At 36.1% G+C, this 19,988-nt stretch overlaps 1 protein-coding gene across 1 annotated transcript; it reads left to right on the top strand.

The window, feature by feature from the left end:
- The first annotated feature begins 4,356 nt into the window (after positions 1-4,356).
- On the top strand, positions 4,357-18,975 carry LOC140156402 (probable tubulin polyglutamylase ttll-15). Its single transcript, XM_072179358.1, has 12 exons — positions 4,357-4,582; positions 8,566-8,745; positions 9,798-9,923; positions 10,828-10,909; positions 12,152-12,396; positions 12,712-12,790; positions 14,927-15,023; positions 15,358-15,427; positions 16,358-16,491; positions 17,330-17,414; positions 18,196-18,309; positions 18,678-18,975. The coding sequence occupies exons 1-12, from the start codon at positions 4,376-4,378 to the stop codon at positions 18,807-18,809; spliced, it is 1,551 nt and encodes a 516-aa protein (XP_072035459.1). The 5' UTR covers positions 4,357-4,375; the 3' UTR covers positions 18,810-18,975.
- The last annotated feature ends 1,013 nt before the right edge of the window (positions 18,976-19,988 follow it).

The following is a 19,988-nucleotide window of genomic DNA, read 5'->3' as shown; positions in this document are numbered from 1 at the left end:
TCTCGAAAAAAGTATTTCTTTTGTAGGCCTATTACTTTGTTTTGTGATGAAAATCGTGATGTTTTATTTCATCACGCTCTAAAACAAACGATTTCTTATGTATTACTTTGTTTCGTGATGAAAATCATGATGTTTTATTTCATCACTCACGAAAAATTGATTTCTTATGTATTACTTTGTTTCGTGATGAAAACCGTAGTGATGATGATGATGATGATGATGATGATGATGATGATGATGATGATGATGATGATGTCTCCAAAAGTGTCCCGGTTTTTTTTTTTTTTTTTAAATCGTGCGTATCTATTAATAAGGCACTTCAATAATCAATAATCAGTCCCGTGACGGCCTCCACTAACTAGCTACTAACTTGGGTTATGGGGGCTGAATTTCATGTTCACTGTCACTTACTCATCAGCGAAGTACCACCCTTTTTCAACCACCTACAGTACCCAATTTCGGCATACTATGTAAGAAACTCATCATGATGATCGAACAGAGAGTACTTTAAATGTAGCTTGTACCGTTTTCGTGTGGCATTCTACAGAAGTGAGCGGTCCGTTTACCAAAATTTTCGGTCAAATCTCCATTCAATTAACACGGGACGTTGGCTAGCTATGTCTTGCCCTCACCGGCAGGTTCGTTTTGCATACCTGCATACTGCATATTTTTAGAGTTTCTCAGTGGCGAGTATATTAAAGCTACATAGGAGAGCATGTTTTTGTTGATGTTGGTGCGAACTTTGTGGTGGTGGCGTGTATACGTGTATGGAGAGGGGTGGATGGGTGTGTATATGCACTTCCATTTAATTTCTTGATATTTTTCATTTTGATAGGTTAATGAGTGTTATGTTTTAACTTCGATAATATAAATTGGAGAAAAAAGAACCCAAGATATGTAGTAGATGCACTGTCACCTTAATAGTTTTACTGGACCTCCCCAAGGCTATATGATCATTAATCAAACTTACAAACACTTTCCTCTAAACCACATGTGTATGGCCCGGTGTATGGTTTATCTACCATTTCGTTTTTGTATTAAAATGTATCATTGCAAACAAGCAATGTATTGTATCATTTGTTCTCAACTATAAAACAGGAAGTAACTTTACTGATGAGCCCCTTTAGAATTGAATAACAAAAATGTTTACTTTTCAGTATGAATTGCATGGCACCATTTTGGGCCGAAAAAAATCAATGTTTTGGTTCTCGTACCCTCCCTCCTCAATTTCTGAGATTTGTCAGATTGTTTTTAGTTTCTAGATTTTTCAAATATTTTGGAATGCTTTGGGAAAACTTCATACATAGACCTAAATAAGTTAAAATATTAAAGTAACAAGAATCACTTCCAAGTCTTTTCTAAGGGGTTTATCCCTCATTTAAAAAATGATTTATTTGAGAAGAGAAAATAAAAGGGACCTTCCTAATAAAGGACTTTCCTAAAGACTAGGAAAAGATTGAAACTACTAATATTGCAAATTTTACATTAAAAAAACCCTAGTTCATGTACACTCATCCATGTATAAAATTACCATACCTCGTCCCCATGTCCCCCTGTTAATAGGCCTATGATACTAAGTTTAAATTACACCCCTCCCCCAATACCGCTTCACCAAATGTTAGGGTTCAGGTTATAGGCCAATATTTTGAACACAAACTATATTTAGATGTCTATATCACTATGGACCACAAAAGCCTCATCGCAATGGCATAGTCCAATAACCTCAATTACATAATCATAGTGCAAAATTTGACCTCAAGTTGCAGAGTATGAGTTTTTGTACCCACATTTTCAAAGGTCATTCAATGAATGTACAAATGTATTGGGGGTTTAAGAACTGTGCCCTGATAGATGAGAATGTTGTGGATCCTATTGTATGGTGTCAAGTCATAGCTCACAAATCTGGATTTCATAGTATGTCCCATCATTCAGTGGGACATTCCACCTTACTGTAGTACCGGGGTATAAGCATACATTTGTAGACCATCCAAATATATGCATTATGGGATATGATGTCACAAATCTACACTCATAATTGACATAAACAATGTGTAGGCCATATTTTGTTTTGGAGAGTATTTGCCAAGAAATAGTTCATGTTAAGGTGATGCTGACTGAATCATTTAAGACTGAATGTTTTTCCAAATTGAGAAAATTGATTCACACTCATAACACAAAGCTCGAGCATTGCACAGTCATCCAATCTAATTTATAGCATCTCTCGCAAATTTTGAGATGTCTGGCCAGGGTCAAACAAAAGTATTTATATCATATGTGTTTATATTTTGTTTACGACATATGCCCAATCTTGCAATATTTGATGCTTGCAACTCGCCACTAAGAAACTCTAGAAATATGCAATATGCAGGTATGCAAAACGAACCTGCCGTTGCCCTCACTCACTATTTTACCAAAGTACGAATATTTCTGAGCATCTAACCTAGCTGTAATTTTAGGTCATGTTAGAGGAATATATTTGCTAGAAGTTTTTAAGAGTACTTTTAATATTGGCCGGTTATTTTTCACACATTGACGTTAACTAGACAAATGCCTATTCTTCTAACATGGCACGATTTGTACAGGTCACAGCTCAATGGTGAGAGCACTGTGTATTGTGTATAGGAAAACGGACAGTAACTGCAGTATGTGGAAACCGAAGCAAGTTCCAGATGTTATATTGTACACCTGTCAAAAGTCATTAAAACTCATCATCCCCCAAAAAACAATCATTACTGAGCAATGCTTTATGAGGGAATCGAGGTTACCAGGGAGTTTGCTATTTCATCTCCGGGTCAACATGGTCAAGTCAAAGAGTTCACTGCTGAATATATAGCTAAATGAATTATGTCATGGGGGACCGATGCTACTTTTTAGCCTCCTGCAAACCCACCACTTAAATTTTAAACATCATCCTACAAAATTGTTTTAATGAGGTGGAAACAAATGCATGTTAACAAGACTAATTTACTACTTCGGTTCAAAGGTCGAGGTCGCAAACGAATGATAATATAGCTTGGCTTGGAAGCCAAGCTAAATAACAAGCTAAATAAAAAAAAAACCCTTTTAAAGGGTTAAGCAGCGCCAAGGATTTATCATTTAAATATTGGTCCAATGCACTTAAAACCCACCCATAATCATATACCAAAATCGCTGAAAAGGTACGGTACCCTAAAACCGTGGCACATCCCCGTATACCTCCAACCAGGGAGACCCCCACGTATATTTTGTATCGTGTATGATCATGAGAATAATTGAATATTTCCGATAACCTTGCTTTTCCTTGTGTTTATAACACTTTTTAATCAAATTTTTTTACTCCCGTCCTCTATCAAAGTATAATCATGACATGACATGAACTGGCCCCGTCATGAGCACCCCTATACATCATCATCCGAAGATTGAAGAATGCTTTGCCAATCGATATCCAAGGCATGTCTAATTGACAACATTTTATGCAGAACAAGTTTATTTGGCACTCAATCGACTCCAATTCGTTTATTCCACTGAATACTGTGTGAACTACATCTAGGCCTATACTCACACGCAATACAGGCGTTGTGAGAGATAAGACTGTTTATATCAACTGACCATGCTGCACTGACGACCCAGATGAAAATGATGACGTAATAGCTGTTATCAGTCGCTAGTATGCTTGACTCGCAATGCATTATGTTTTTACTCTCATGTAATCTCTTTCTCAGTCAGTTACTGACATATGTAAAACAAACCCATGACAAATGACTGTTAAAAAGACCAACTGTTTAATCTCTTTCTCAGTCATGTACTGCCATACAAAACAAACTCATAAGAAATACAGAATGTGCATGCGCTTAACCTACAATTTTCGATCTCATTTGAGCTCGATTATCGTATGTATTTTGAATGGTGTATCAACAAAAGTTGAGGCATATCACCTATCGTATGCAAGTCATTTCGGTGAAATTACATAGGGACGCATCGCCTGCGGGCGCTGCTTCAAAAAAAGAAGTGCTCTGGATGATCAACAGCATTACAAGAATTGCACAAATTTGTATCTTCTTTCCCCATTTTACATAATAAAACTTTTGTAGGATAAATGTTATGAATAATTCTCCAATTAAATGAAATAAGCCTGCCCTCTTTGGTACAATGTGGGATTGAACTCCAAATATTTTCCCAATTAAAGTTGTAATTGGGGAATTTTCTACACCAATAGTTCATACAGATATGTGGAACATATTATTAACCATGGCGTGTCAAATGGCCTGTATAAATTAACAGATTTAAGGTCATCTGAAAAAACCGACTCGAGGAAGGTATACGGTCTATAACGATTCTTAAAGTGATACTAGGGCCATGTAGAATTCTCGGGCTAAATATCACGCCGGAAAATATCATGAAAAACTTCACAAAGTTGTTTCGCCTGATCATCTGCATTGAGATAGCTTCCATTATCTCTATGAAATTACACTTGTATCGAAGTTCACAAGATGAGATAAGTCTTCCAGAATTGGCAAGCAACGGTGGTGGCTACAAATTTGGCCGACCGCGTTTGAGTTGGAAGATAAACAAGGCTATGCCGGATGGTTACAGCATGTCAATCGTGAGTACACCACAACAATGTAAGCTTTATTTTTAAGTTTAGAAAACAACTGTGCTAAGACAGCTATCATATCGTCGTTGTCACGCCATGTGACCTATGAGCATTTTAGAAGTAATTTTTCAGAAATCTATGACATGATTTTATGGGCACTTTTGAGCAAATGCGCCCAATTGGTCTCCCCTGAAAACCCATGCATCGATGTACCGAAATCGCTGAAAAGGTACCCCAAAACCGTGACACGTATTCGTATACCTTCAACTAGGAATACCCCCGGGGGGGGGGGCTCTCTTACACAAACCAGATCCATTTCAGTCACGATAGTAATTAACCTGATAGTTTAGTACTAAAGTTACCTGTATTTTACAATCTAACTTTTAATAGGTTCCTTAGTATCGGGTTGTGTACGCGGTGTGTGCATGGTGTATGTGGAGTCACTTTAGTCATTCAAGGACGAATTGTATTGTTTCCACGTATGAGTGAAGACGTTTACTCATAGTTGATTTGCTGTTCAATAATACTATAAACTAGTTGTAATAATTTCCTACCCTTGACCTAATAGTAGGGATGACCACTGTCAATACAGTTTCCACTAGAACGATTTTTCATTTACTGTGTGCGTGCACTCACACACGTATTGTCTATGGAGAAACTGATCGATACAAGAAATCCCAGGCCTGTTAAATGTCGTACATACTTGTTTTGATCCAAATGTAGGCCTATATCAGGGTGTTTCAAGAAATTCCTGATTCCACCAGAAAACATTAACCAAACTTTTTCCTGATTGGTCAGTAAATAGAGAGGACCTTCCTTCATGAAGAGATCAACTTTTTTAATGAAAAATTTAATGAGATGAGAACTACAACAGGTTGAAGTGACACCATTCCGTGCATCAGGTGTTCAAACGCAATTATCTCCGAATTTGGAGTGAATCAGACAAGCAAACTTACATACTCATAAAATTTAACTATTTTTGAAGACAAAATGTGCAGGATGTTAAGAAATTTAAGAATCTTTAAGCCTACCGCGGCCCATCTCAAAACATGCACTTCTCACTACCATGTCCATTTCATATGCTATCTATCATCACTGATCATGGCTTCCATGCACACACAGTGTATTGCTCAATGTAGTAAAGATAACCTTTGAGTTGGAGCAAATTTCTCAAAATTGGTAGTGATTAATGTTATCAAACTTATGCCATGATGAAATATAATAATTTTTGAAGATAAAATGTGCTGACCTTAAAAGATTGAACAATGTTTAAGACTACCGCTATTCATTTGAAATAATGCACTTTTTGTTCATCTCCTCTATGGAGATATTTTCCATGGCGGCCATTTATGATCATGCTTGAGGTTTCATCAAACAAACCATGGGTTTTGAGGTCTTATATTTTTTGTTGTATGTCAACAAAATCGATTAAATTTTCAGGATGATCTTATTTTCATGTTGTTATAAGCAAATATAATGTTCCAGATAACGCTAGTTAATAAATACATTAAGAAAAAGTACCTTAAAGTTGCACTTTCTGTTAGTATTCCTTTTTGGACTTTAACTTTTTAACATGTTCTAGCAGCCCTATATAAAACCGTGACACTCGAAAGGCCATATCTCTGGAATGAAACGTCCGATTAAGATTATTTAAACGCCAAAATGTTTCTTTCATCAATTCCCAGCCAATAAGTTAGGTCTGAATCAATTTAATAGTACTTCAATTTTTAGTGGACATGCCTACTAATAGTGCATACAAATTAAAGAAATCAAAGAACCAGAACTTTTTATGTTCGAGATCATACAATTTAGTGCCTTGGTAAAACAAGTGCAGCACAAAAAAGTTGTAAATGTACAGAAATCAATCATAATAATTGTCACCAAAATATGAAAGTGACGATATATCTTTAGTCTGTATTCCATAGTGGCGTACAGTGTGGAACCGCGAATAAACTACTTTTCGAGAAAATCGGGTTTGAAGAAACTCCAATTTAAAATCGAGTTGTGTAAATCAGACATTTATCGTATTTTGTAAATGATGTGAAATTTCTGTAGTAAGGTAAATAGATTTTATTTTTATATATTTTCCAAAAGAAATAAATATATAATATTGCTGGCAAACTGACAACAATAAGTACAAAACTATGAAAAACACGCAAAACGCAATACCCTAACCTAACGTTAACCTTACGCCACCTCGATCGCCGTGTAATCCCTATGGCGTTACTTATCGTCGGCTTCATTCCATGGTGGCGTATAGGTCCGATACGTCACTATGACATGTAGCGAGGTGTACGCCACTATGACATGTGATGCGATGTATTTCTTAATTGTAAAATGTGTATAAATAGTGGCGTATGGTCGATACGCCACTATGGAAAACACAATTTTTCACTTTGTCGCGTGAGATACACCACATTTAATTAATTACTAATTAATTAGCTAATTTTGACTGATGAGACTTAGAAAATGAAAGAGAACATCATTAAAAAAAACAAAAAAAAAAAAAAATGACCAAAAATCACTTGACGCCACTATGGAATGCAGCCGACGAATATTGATGTTTTTCTTCTGCATTTGGTACCTAACATGATTTTTACACAGATTTTCTTTTCTCTGACCTCCTTTACTGACAAGTTGAAATCTTCAGTAGATAGCAACATAACTACAAGATAAAATAATTTCACAAGGAGGGTTCCATGTTTTGTCAATTTTGTCATGAACATACTTAGGTAGCTGTTGTTAAATTGATAATTATGTAAGCCTATTCTGATTTAGATAACCCTGCCTGTGAACGATAAAATACCACTGCATCAAAATATAATTGATTTTAATTAGTGTGTTCCGAAATTCAAGGAACAGAAAGTGAAGTTAGGAACACGTTATTTTTACTTATCTCGTAATATAAGGTGAGTTGGAAGTCTACTTTTCCATAATATGCTCATGTTCTGAACCACATGTCGTGCAATTGCCAGCCTATCAACTCTTGGATACAGTCGCCTTTGGTATTGATTATGGATCCCAAAAACTCAAAACTCTCCAGCAAACACAAAATGTTTCATTGTCGGGTTATATATAAAGGGTATAGAACGTTTTAATAACGTTCCAAAAACATTTTTGAAAACTTGATGCAAAATATTCTAACATAATATTATTTAAGAGTTGACAAAGTATTTTGCAAAAATGTTTGCCACAAATATTTTTGCCACAAATATTTTATAATAACATTTTGACAACATTTTATCAAATGTTTTAACATTTTATCAATGTTAGGCAAAAAAAAAACTTATGTCTCAAAGCCCTTGGTAGTTTCACAAGTGTTCTTCCAAATTTGTCTCCGAATTTCAAGATTTTACGGCAAAAAACTAAAACTAAAAAAAAATGGAAATAAAAAATGAATTTGCCGTTTCAGCTGACAAGGTCGCGATAAGAAAAACGAACGCGCGCGGCGGCTTTGAGACATAAGTATTTTTTTGTTTGGCCTTATTGTAGTGTTTTTCATAATTATAAACATTTTAATTTTTTAAATGATCTTTATATAACCTCGACATTTAAATGTTATTGAAAAGTTTTGAATAAAACTAAAACGTGTTTCTAACACGTTTATAACGTTTTTGATTTTGTGTTTGCTGGGTCTGCACCTCTTCAATGACTCCACCATCAAGTGTGAAGTTAACTTATTTCCTTTCATCTGATCTGATATAACCATAATTTTGGTCTTCTTGGTGTTCAGCATTAGTCCCCTCTTTTCACTAACTATTAGAAGGGATAGTAGCTCTTTCCTGCTTTCACACACCAAGGTGGTGTCATCTGCGTACCTCAGATATGCCATTCGCTGACCGTCACATCTCCTTGGAATTCTCCAAGTGCTTCTCTCATTATTCTTTCAGCATAGATGTTGAAAAGCTGAGGGGACAAGATGCAGCCTTGTCTGACACCTCTTCCACTCAGTGTCACCTCTACTGATAGTTTGTCCGTTTGTTTGCTTTTAGCCTAGATATATACTTGAATACTATACTATCAGTCATCGTCTTGGATATAAGATCCGACAGGCAAACGATACTTTTTTTCAATGTAACGATACTGGGCGCCGCTGGCCTGACCTTTGGTGCAGGAGATACCGACACATTGTGCCCTACCGAATCAGTAACTTCGAAGATGCGGATATCAAGGTAAGCATACGGGCCGAGCAATAACCTCCATCCCGGTCTAATCCCCTACATATTTGCGATTTATTCCGTATTCATTACGTGACAAAGATTTAAGGGAGTAAATCGAGATTCGGGGTCCTGCAAGGGCCGGTATGTTGTCTAACGTTTTTGCGTAAATATGTTTTCCGCGTTCCGTTGAGCCTACGTTTTCTATTCCTTTTCGGCTTTGTTCTTTTTTTTCGAAGTTGAATCGCCAGCTGGTTGAAACTCTCAAACTTTCCATTGTTGTGTTTGTCGCTACTGCAAATTGGACGCAAAAACGACGAACATCATAATTTTTTCCAATTTGGCCAGAAATTTGAAAGGTTCGCCATGATTACTATGAGTTTTTACCTATAAATATTTATGGTGCATGTGAAGTAGGAAAGTCTACAGATTATTCTTTTATCATGATCACTTTTGTAAACTCACAGAAACTGTTTTGAGACGTGATTTCGGGCATTTCACATGGGCCGAGTTTCCTAAAATTTTGCACATCATAAATATACACGTCTTTTTGTCAAAAAGACTACAATCATTTTGATCCCTACTCACCTGGCATCGACGTTAATCGCTTAAATACTGGACTTAAAAGTGTTTCCGTCATCAGCGAAGTGAAAAAATTGATCATTTTAACATCATTACATTTATTTGCTTAATTTCGTATTTCATCTTGTGAACAAAAGCCTACATTATGCACATTTCATTCTTCACTTATCCAGATATCTCTATTGCTTAATGCTTTATGATATTAAAGCGAATAACCATGTGCATCTTACTAATTAATTAAAATTAGGGCTTTAACTAGGGACACAAAATTCTCACGCGCTTTAAGGCGTAAATGACTATACTTCACCATGCAGCATCCGACAAAAACATACGCGCATGTTTGTATACCGGTTTCTGTATGCAACATAATGATTGTCATGAATGTCAATTATAATTCTCAAGTATTTTTTATAATAATCATTATATCTATGTCTGTTACTCTGAATTACCACCATCAAAGATTTATGCTTGAAAATGTGATACAGTTTACAGATTACATACCTGGATTATACGAGCATGTGACATATAAAGCAAACTTGGTATCGAGGGGCGGAAAATATATACCAAAAGGATTTCATTTACCAGAACAGAACAACGAGTTCTTACAATACGTAAGCAATAAATGTTTACTTTTTTTTTATTGCATTAACTCATAGGTCGTATTTTCGGCCATTTGGTTTACCAATGACCCTTTTTTATGTCAATTTTGGCATATAGGTCATTTTTCAAATTTTCTCAAAATTTTCGGACAAATAGCCAAATGTTCTTCACTCTAGATGCCTCATTGTAGGAACAAGTTTCGAACAATGTCGAAATTTAACAACAATTTCGGGAAATATGGTAAAAACTGCGCAAATTCGCTTAAATTGAGTTTGACAAAAATTCATAACCTCATTGATTAATAAACGCGATGCGTGCGATCCAATCATTTTTATTTATTTGGCAAAACGCAAACGCTGAACGCGGTCGTCGTGTTGTTCGTCGAACAAATAGCGAGAGCGCTGGTCGCCGTATTTGGATTGCGCGCTACCATATTTGCACAGATTGTGATACGCACTTCTGTTATTGGTCGTCCTATTTTAGCCTGATCGATTTTTGGAAAGGTAAAACGTAAATTTTTTTATTTTTTGAGGATAATTGTATGATATTTTGTAAAGTGAAGAGATGAAAGTTACAGTTATGAATGAGGTTAATAACTTTGCATCGGTAATATGTCGGGCATTGTGAAATGCGCCCCTCATGATATTCCTCGGTTCCAAAGGCAAAATGTTTAGATTTTTCACAATACCCTCCAAATAACCGATGCGCAGTTATTAACCTCTAAATGTTGGCTTTACGTATACGGATTGGTCTTATTTTCTGGGAAAATTTGTATCGCAATGGGTGCACGATTTGATTCTAGGCCATGTCGGCAGCACTTGCCTTACCAAACTTGTGTATTCGCCAGCTCAATCCTTTTGGAACAGCATAGTATTGTGTGTATTAAAACTAGTTGTCCATGATTTTCTGTTACAGTCATCATTGCCCGAGAACAGGGATAAAAAGTGGGTTCAGAAACACCCATGGCACCGTGGAAACAGAGTGAAAGAATTTGACGGTATGTTATGATTATATCATAATTGTTGTGTAACAGTCCTTTGTCATTTACACAATTGGAGTGACGTCACACTAATCATATAACCATATATTATTATTGGGCTACTTAAAGGCCCATTCAGTGATTTGCTCATCCGGATGATCGTAAAAATTATCAAAATTCAGATTTTTGTACCTTTGTCATTGTCATAGATGTGCTAAAATAGCCTGTAAGTGGTTCATCCGAAAGCCGTGTATTTAAGACAAAATAAGACATTTTACACGATTAGCTACATGTATTTGAATGGGGCTTCAACTTCGTCAGTACTGCTGTTTTCTTCGTTGGGAATAATACAATGTGAAGGTTTATAAACAGAATGTAATAACGTCGCCAACATCATAAAGTTGAGAATAATACAATATGTGAGGGTCTATAAACAGATATCCAGTAACCAGTCAGAATTAATAGGTAAATTTTCACGGGAAAATTTTCTGGACACGTGACACCCATGGGCGCAGACATATTAGCATTATGGAATGTGACCCCGAGCACAGCGGGTGTTCTTCCAATGTATTTGAATAGGAAAAATTCTTCCTTTGTGGCAAAATAAGTTACTTGTCGCAAGTTAATAATGTTATGGTAAGAGTTTCCGTAGATAAATATTTTTTTCCGTAGATAGATATTTTTGAAATTACGTTTGGATGATATTGTGATAAAATTAAGATAACATAATATTCAATAAATTTGCAATGAACAAATTTCTATCAAAATTGCGGTCAAAAATACTATTCCAATACAAAATTACTAAGACTTGAATAGCGAGGTCACCGCCGGGGGTCAGAGATCAGGCTTGAGGTTACACTCACATTGATACGCATTGGTCACGTGTCTAGAAAATTTTCCCGTGAAAATTTACCTATTAATGTTGACTGGTAACGTCGCCAACATCATAAAGTTGGGAATAATGTGTGATGGTTTATAAACAGATATACAATAACGTCGCCAACATCTTAAAGTTGGGTAAAACATAGTTTTGCAGTCGGAAGTTTTTCATGAAAACGATAACATTAGAACAAAAACGAACAACAATTAGAACAACAACTACAACAACAATTAGAATAACAACGACAACAACTAAACAAAACCATCACCATCAGCATCAACAACAACAACAACCAAAAACGAGGTACGTCAAACATCAGGTAGAAGCTTAGCTAATACACCTTCTTTCGTTTAATGCATCTTTTTATTTCACTATTTCAGAACTAGATCTTGACCAAAATAGTTTAATTCAGGAATTCATAGAGAATCCTTTTCTTATCGACGGTCGCAAATTTAGTATCGGCGTTCATGTAGCATTCACTTCGGCCAGACCTTTAAGGGCACACGTGTTCGATTCTATTGTGGTGTTAAGATTTTGTCCTAAAGCGTATACTCCTGATAATTTTACCGATTTTGGAACTTATGTAAGCGACGGAATGGAATTTGGTGCCCAATTCGTCAGGCAGGTAAGCAACGAGAGTATCGCTGACTGTGTATTGTATGTAAATCAGTATAATTATGTACATTATTGGTTTCCATCCGATATTAGCCATTCCGAGGAAAATTACATCCCCCTTGTTATGCACCTGTTGTACTTTCATGATGAAGATGATGATTTTGATGATAGATGATGATGACGATGATGACGACGATGATGATGATGAACCAACCCTAATAATGATAAATTATACTGAAAGATGGTAAGAAATAAAATGTCAATTTTATGACTATGGCATGATGACGTATGAAGGTTAATAGCAATGTATCTTATTCTGTTTTAGATGGATTCTTTGAAGTACTATAGTTTGATACAACAGTATTCAACAAAGCAATCACTCGACGCATATGTTAATTCATTTGGTAGGTAGGATTAAATATTTATTTATTTTAATTTTATTTATTTTAAAAGCTTGATTACATAAGGGAACAACCAAAAAGTTCGATGAAGCCCTATAAACGAAAGTCCTTTCGTTAGAAGGCTAACCCCCTCCCCTCTAACGTAAGTGTCAAATATCGAAAATTTCAACCCGTATTCATTGAGCACAGGGCTGTCGCTATGGTCGATAGGTTGTGGAGGGGTGCGACATTGCTAGGATATTGATCACGTTCAAGAAACAATAATTCTATTTAATTTTGAAATATTTTTCTTCATAAAAATTAGGTCTTGCTGGATTTTCAAATAAAAAAGAATCAAAGTGTGGTACAGCTGTTTTTAAAAACGATCTTACAAGTTGCAGGTTGCGAGTAATGCACTCTATATTTATTTGAAATCATTTTGAAGCAGCCACTGTAAAATGTCAATATCGTACTTCAGAAAATACAAAAATTTTACAATTATATATAAATCCTTAAAAAAGATTTTAACCGATGTTTTAACAACTTCTTTACAAACGTAATCGGACTTTTTGACCCCTCCCTCCCTAACGAAAGGACTTTCGTTTTATAAAGGCCTTCATCGAACTTTTGGGTTATTCCCTAACAGGAGCCCTAGAAACATTTATATTCACATACAAGACTTCCCCACGAATTTCCTTCGAAATAATTTTCTTCTGCAACCATATCATGACCAGTTAAAGATCGACCAAGTCCGCCATCATCGCTGATGCCAGACAGATAGTAACGCTCCCATATACTACTCCAACCTAGCCACCTCACTAAAATGATCATATGAATCATTCTACAACTGGTCTTAAAATGATCATATCAATCATTTTAGTGCAGTGATAGCGCCATCTGTTGTTAAAGTTTAAGCCGTATATAAAACGTTTTGAAGCTATATTTAACACCATGGGATATAAAAACATGCAATTTGATAAATAATGTTGTCGACTATATGAAATGAAGATTGTATAGGGTTGACACTAAAAAGAATTCCTGGTATCTTTTTCCTTTAATAAAAAAGAAAAAATACCAGGAAAAGTAGGAGGATATGCTCACAAACAATAAGTACAAAACCCACCCAAGTCCATACGACTTCGGGACATTAAGATTCGAAATCAGCAACATATGGCCTCATTCTTTTTCTGGAGGTTTTTTGAACATATAGCTTCAACAATAGTTTGCTGCATAATAGTAAACTCAGCCTTTGCCTAAAAAGGGCGAGAGGTGCCATTTTACGGATTCAGGCTAAATTCAAAAATTGATACAAAACGTTTGATTTTTGATTCGATTACGAAAATTTATTTTTGTCATTGATTGAAATTGTGTCTGTCAATCATTACACCACAATTGCTACTCCAAGGGTTCTTTGATTTCTTCAAATATTTGTTATACTGATAGAGTGAATCCCCTGGTCTTCTATAATTACGCAGAAATGATACCGCCGCCTGAACATCTATTTACGCAGTCTACTATACTGTAGAATTCGTGAAATTTGTATTTGACACCTAGTTGAAAGTTGTTCCATGCGATATCATTAAACACATGAAAGTGAAATATCAAACTTGGCAAAATTTCTGAAGTAGCTGTTAAATCATCACTAATACTGCATTACTATACTTTACATGCGCGTATTTGGGTGGGGCCTTTGGGGGCGCGAGCCACCCGGGGTAAAAGCAGGGGGCGGCGGCGGAAAATGAAGGGGCGGCAAGAGGAATTATTAATGAAAAAAGGGCGGAACAATATGGAAAACTAATGTACTATACCTTTTTGCTCGAGGTGGTGTGGGTAATTGGGAGGTGTAACACCTCTTCTTTAATAAAAGATAAAGTTGTTGAAAAATATTTTTGGCCCTACCATCCCCTTTTTTAGATCTTCGAGGGTCATCCTGGCTGAAAAAAAACTGGGTCAACCTTTTCAAGCCTGATACTTCAGGAGGCAGCAAAATTGACATTTTCTTTAGCCCCCGGGGTAGGAGCGGTGACGATACGCTACTGCTATAGGCCACAGTGTATACTTTAGAAGTTCTTAAAGCAATATTTTTCGAGAATACGGTTCTTTCAAGTTCTGAACTGAGGAAGTAAATATTAATTTCCATTTTCATTGTTACACTTCTAGGCGGCAACGCATCTACTATCAACATTCAGATTAGAGATGCTATACGAGATGTGTTGTCGACGAGAAATGATCTTATTGGAAAAAATGTTGATTCACGGTAATATAATTTTTTTCTTCTTTGTAGCCCAGTCAAATTATAAAATCACAATAATGAATGAGTATAAATGGTTATAATGACAGCCAAAATGAAGAGTTGCTCGGATTTTAAATGTCTATAACACATTTCATTACATGGGTTAATCTTGATTTGTTTCTTCTTCTTATTTTTAATGTTATAATCCAAGACCGAATTTAAAAGACTAGTTTGCGTATGACATCCTGTCAACCAGAACAAAAATACCGTACTGCGCAGGTCAGCAACCAATCATGACGCACCTTTGCCCTGACGTTAGACGCAAACTGTTCTTTTTAAATTCGGTCTTGAATTATAGATCAAGGTATTTTCAGTGGACAAGGTGGGACTTCATTTTAGACAGCGATTTCAAAGTGCATCTTATTGAGGTAACGTGTGATACGTATCCCGATTTTCTTATATAACTTCACTGCATCTTTGCATAGTAGTGCCTTCATGATTTGGTTTAGTCAGTCACACGACGAATTCCTGTTTTATTAGGGCTGCTTCGACAGTCAAAATCACTCTCCTGTGACGGGATAGATTACACGTACAATCGATGCTACCTTTGGAAATCGCAATCTCTCTAATAACAACAAATACGCTGTTCAGCTTTAAGGTTAGCAACTATTTTAAACTGTTGCGATTTGGTAGTTCACAGCATCTTGCGAATGGTAGCGAGCTTTGGCTAAAATTGCATTGATCATTTCATAGCGAGTGTGTTGAATAATTCAAATATCAAATATATACTTTTGTAAGCCCGGTGGTTCTTGAGTTATGTTGTAAAGAGGGTTGTAACAACAACACTTTTGTAAAACGTACATAACTCATTAACAACAATAAATCAAGCAAGTTTTAAAATTACATGATTTGTAGAATGAACTTTTGCAAAACATCAAAGTGCTTATTTCCAAACCGTGTTAAGTCCACAACCCCATGTGTCTCATTTACTCGTGTAATGCAATCACAATACTTTGACAAGTTTGACATTAGCAACAATGAGTTTTACCGTCAACAAGCCAATATATACCATAACAATGCTGCATAACAATATGCAGACTATTGTTCTCATTTGGGAAACAAAGCCTCGCAGAGTATTGTTACTGTGCATCCATCCACTGTTTGCTTTGTAATGGTGCATCCAACTGAAATTATAATACCTCCCATTGCAATATTGCTCAGGTAAATCAGAAACATGGGTTTGTGGACTTAACACGGTTTGGACATAAGCTCTTCATATATTGATTTTGTTAACAAAAATTCATTTTTGGCTGCTTCGACCAACAATACATCGTAATAGTTTGCCTTTGTCCTTGCAGGCCAATATTAACCCAGCTATGAGTTGTACGACAATTCGCGCTGACCAACTTGACGGACAATTTTGCCATAATGTTGTATATAATTTGTTCCGTGCGTTGGGCATCGCCAGCTTTTACGACTTCCACAAGGCAAGGTAGGAATGAGCACCAAGTCGGTCCCATGGCGTTATCGGTGTATTGGTATATGTACCGACGGCTCTGTTATAATGCTAACCTAGGGAATTACTCAAGGGAAAGGCAGAGCGAAGTACCGGATTTGGAGTACAAAAACAGGAGGAATAATGAGCGGGAAATGATATGGCTAACACGAAATGACCAATATGAAACAGAATTACATATATGAAATTCAGTGTGATTTTACATCTTCGGAACACACAGATCCAAATAATAAATATAATATTAATAAACCTTACCAGAGTAGCATAATTGAATTTTAAATGATACACGTGCACAGCACGACAAGCAGTATATTCGCCGTCGTGATGAACAAGCCTAAACAAAACATATCAGGAGACGAGATGGTTGCGTCCGCACGATTTGGACCCGGATTTGGAGAGTCGTCAAGAAGTGATTTAATTCTCTAAACATGTAAAATACATCTCCCCACGGTGTGCAATTGATACACGGGTAAAACAGCGTGCACTTGATGCAACAATGGTCTATGGAGCGGTGTTGTACACATAATCATGCATAACTTGCAAACGCAATATCGGAATCAACTGACATTTTGGGAATAAAATTTTTCGTAGATATCTACTGAAAAATGTTTTAAAAAGAGGACGTTAGGATCACGAAATAATCCTCTAATGTACGAATATGTTGCAATTAAACATACATTATGGGTCATACATAGAAGAATAAAGGGAAAACCGTTGAAATCTTTTTGGTCTGCCAGACTTTTTTCTATAATATGTCCTATTACTTGTAATAGTCATTTTAACAATCGACAATCTTTATGCTTAATATTTTCAGCATTCCGTATGTTATAAGGGATAGTGATATACACGTAGAAAAAGACATCTGTTATACATCCGTATGCAACTTATGCAAATCAAAGGTAAGCCTAATTCACACAATTATCGGGCTTACTTTAAAACTGGCTCAGTTCCCTCTGATCGCGACACCCGATAGTGAGCGCGAAGCGCGAGGTCAGTACTGAGCACGTAGGCTTACTTAAACTGTGCGCGTACGTATCCAACCTTGCCTGTAGCAGTTGTGGCATGTAGACTATAGACGTGTAGCATGCGGCGCCCTCCATTGATTGACAACAGTTAATGGTTAGGGTTGTCGGGGCATCAGCAGCCCTAGCATGCCATATCCAACAAAAGCCTGTAGTCCGGCTGCCAAACTCAATTTTGCCACAGAAGCTTGTTTTGGTGTCCATAGTTTTGTTTTTGATGGATATTGTTTCTCAAGACCACCAACTTCAAAAATAAGTTTACTGGAACTCTGTCAGCATTGAGCATTTTGAGATATAAACTTATTTTTGAAGTTGGTGGTCTTGAGAAGCAATATCCATCAAAAACAAAACTATGGACACCAAAACAACGTCATACCCACTGGCAGCCGGACTACTGATTCTAAGCAGCTGTTCGTAGTCTCCTTGAGCGGTTCAGAAGTAGGCCTACTAGCGTGAAAAACAGGGGCACCTCTTCCATTCTAAACCCCTTAAATGTTTATAGCGAAGTCCCATTTGATCTTTACTATAATATGACCAATCAATAGGCCAATGTGTCATTATTTTCCCGAAAATATTTGCTCAAGTAAAGGATGGTTTGACATCAGCATTTGGGAAATTCACTCACATCAACATTCCTTGATTTGATTTGCTTACACAGGAATGTCAGCTTTGCTCGAAATGTTTATCCGACACCGGTAGAGACATCTTGAAGTCAGTGCTTTGGGAGCATCTAAGACGAGGAGAAACAAGACGTGTGTATCCTATTGCAACAGTAAGTATATGGGACATTCTAGATAGATACATATGATATGAACAGTGGTCCTTTTTAATTTTCTTGTCCAATTACGTTTTCAGAATATTACATCCTATACCTTTATACAGAGGCCTACTTAGCCGAATTTGCATTTTATCATGAAAACCTTTTATTCATTTTATTCTGAAAACATAATAACAATTGGATGGATTTTGCTCATGATTATACATGAATTTATCAGTCTCGCCAGAGTTTTCGTACTCCACATCGTCTCGTACGATTAAAAAAAATTCTAGCTCGACCGATAAATTCATGTATCATGCTCAATCCATCATTTTATATCAAAATTGGCACACTAACACGTTTTATTTTTCACATTGTTCTAGGAACAACCCACTGAACCTGATGGCAATTCTAGGACATACAATTCATCGAGTACAGCAGATAATGCACTAACGAGGGAGTGGCTACGGCTGAAATGTTTACGAGATATTCAATGGTGCAATATTATCAAGTAGTGCGACAGGGGCGTTGATTAAATAATTCCAAAAGTAATCGGTCGTATTACACTGTGACGTATTTTATAGACAAGAGCAGTTGCTGTGTTTTAAGTTTTGCTGCTTTTACCACTCAAAAATATGCAAATTTATGCAAGTTAGGATTTTTTTCTAACAATGAACACCATTTCCGCAGAAAAAGTACCTTTTCAGAAAATGTAGCCTTTGAGCTACAATATGAGACCAAAATCACATACTTGACTTGATTTTTAAATTTTGCCAATTTGGGCGAGTTTGCTTGGAATTGACCATAATATTCTACTTATATATAATTAATTCATAAACATGCATTATTATGCTGTATTGATATATTATGTATTTATTGCTATATTGTATATATTCATTGTATCAACATGATCAATGATAATTTAAAACGTATTAAACATACACTACATTACTATTTTTATTTTATGTATTCATTGTATCAATGACCATTTAAATTGTATCTGAATGTTGTTCTTGGATTATATTGATTTAATTTAATTCTACTACTTGAATCTAATGATATTTTATTATACCAATGAATGTATTTAATATTATTATTTCATATAATTCCTATTATGTTGTTGAACTGTACATATGATTAAACTTAATTTTTTCACCAGGTTCACCGTCGCAAATAATAAAGGATCATGATTAGGCTGGTTGACCAGCCTAATCAACCAGCCTAATGAAGCTCCCGTGGCCGAGTGGTTAAGGCACAGGTCTCGTAAGCCTGAGGTCCTGGGTTTGATTCCCAGGCGGGATCACTTTTTCTACTTGTCTCCATTATTATTTGCGACAGCGAACCTGGTGAAAAATTAGGTTTCCGTGTACATATGATGATTGACAAAATGAAATGTATATTTCTAGAAAAACGGCATCAAAGTTTTTGAGAAATTTATTGTTTCACTACTCTTAAAATATTCCATCTACTTAAACGAAACCCATTCCAGTCAAAAGGAGACATTCGTCAAGTTAGTATAAATACTATTTCAATGCTACAGAACACGTCAGTATACGTGAACTGGCGAAAACGTCGATTTTACGCAAAAATGCAAATACGGTACGTCGCTATGTGAAATGGCGATTTTTATAAATAGCTGGGCGAACGGCAAGGTCACTATGAAAAACAAGTGTAAATGAACGGCCTTTAGGAAA

Source organism: Amphiura filiformis, chromosome 7 (genome assembly GCF_039555335.1).
Source record: "Amphiura filiformis chromosome 7, Afil_fr2py, whole genome shotgun sequence".
NCBI classification, from domain to species: domain Eukaryota; kingdom Metazoa; phylum Echinodermata; class Ophiuroidea; order Amphilepidida; family Amphiuridae; genus Amphiura; species Amphiura filiformis.
Note: the sequence above shows the minus strand (reverse complement) of the source record. Positions and strands in the feature narration are given on the sequence as shown.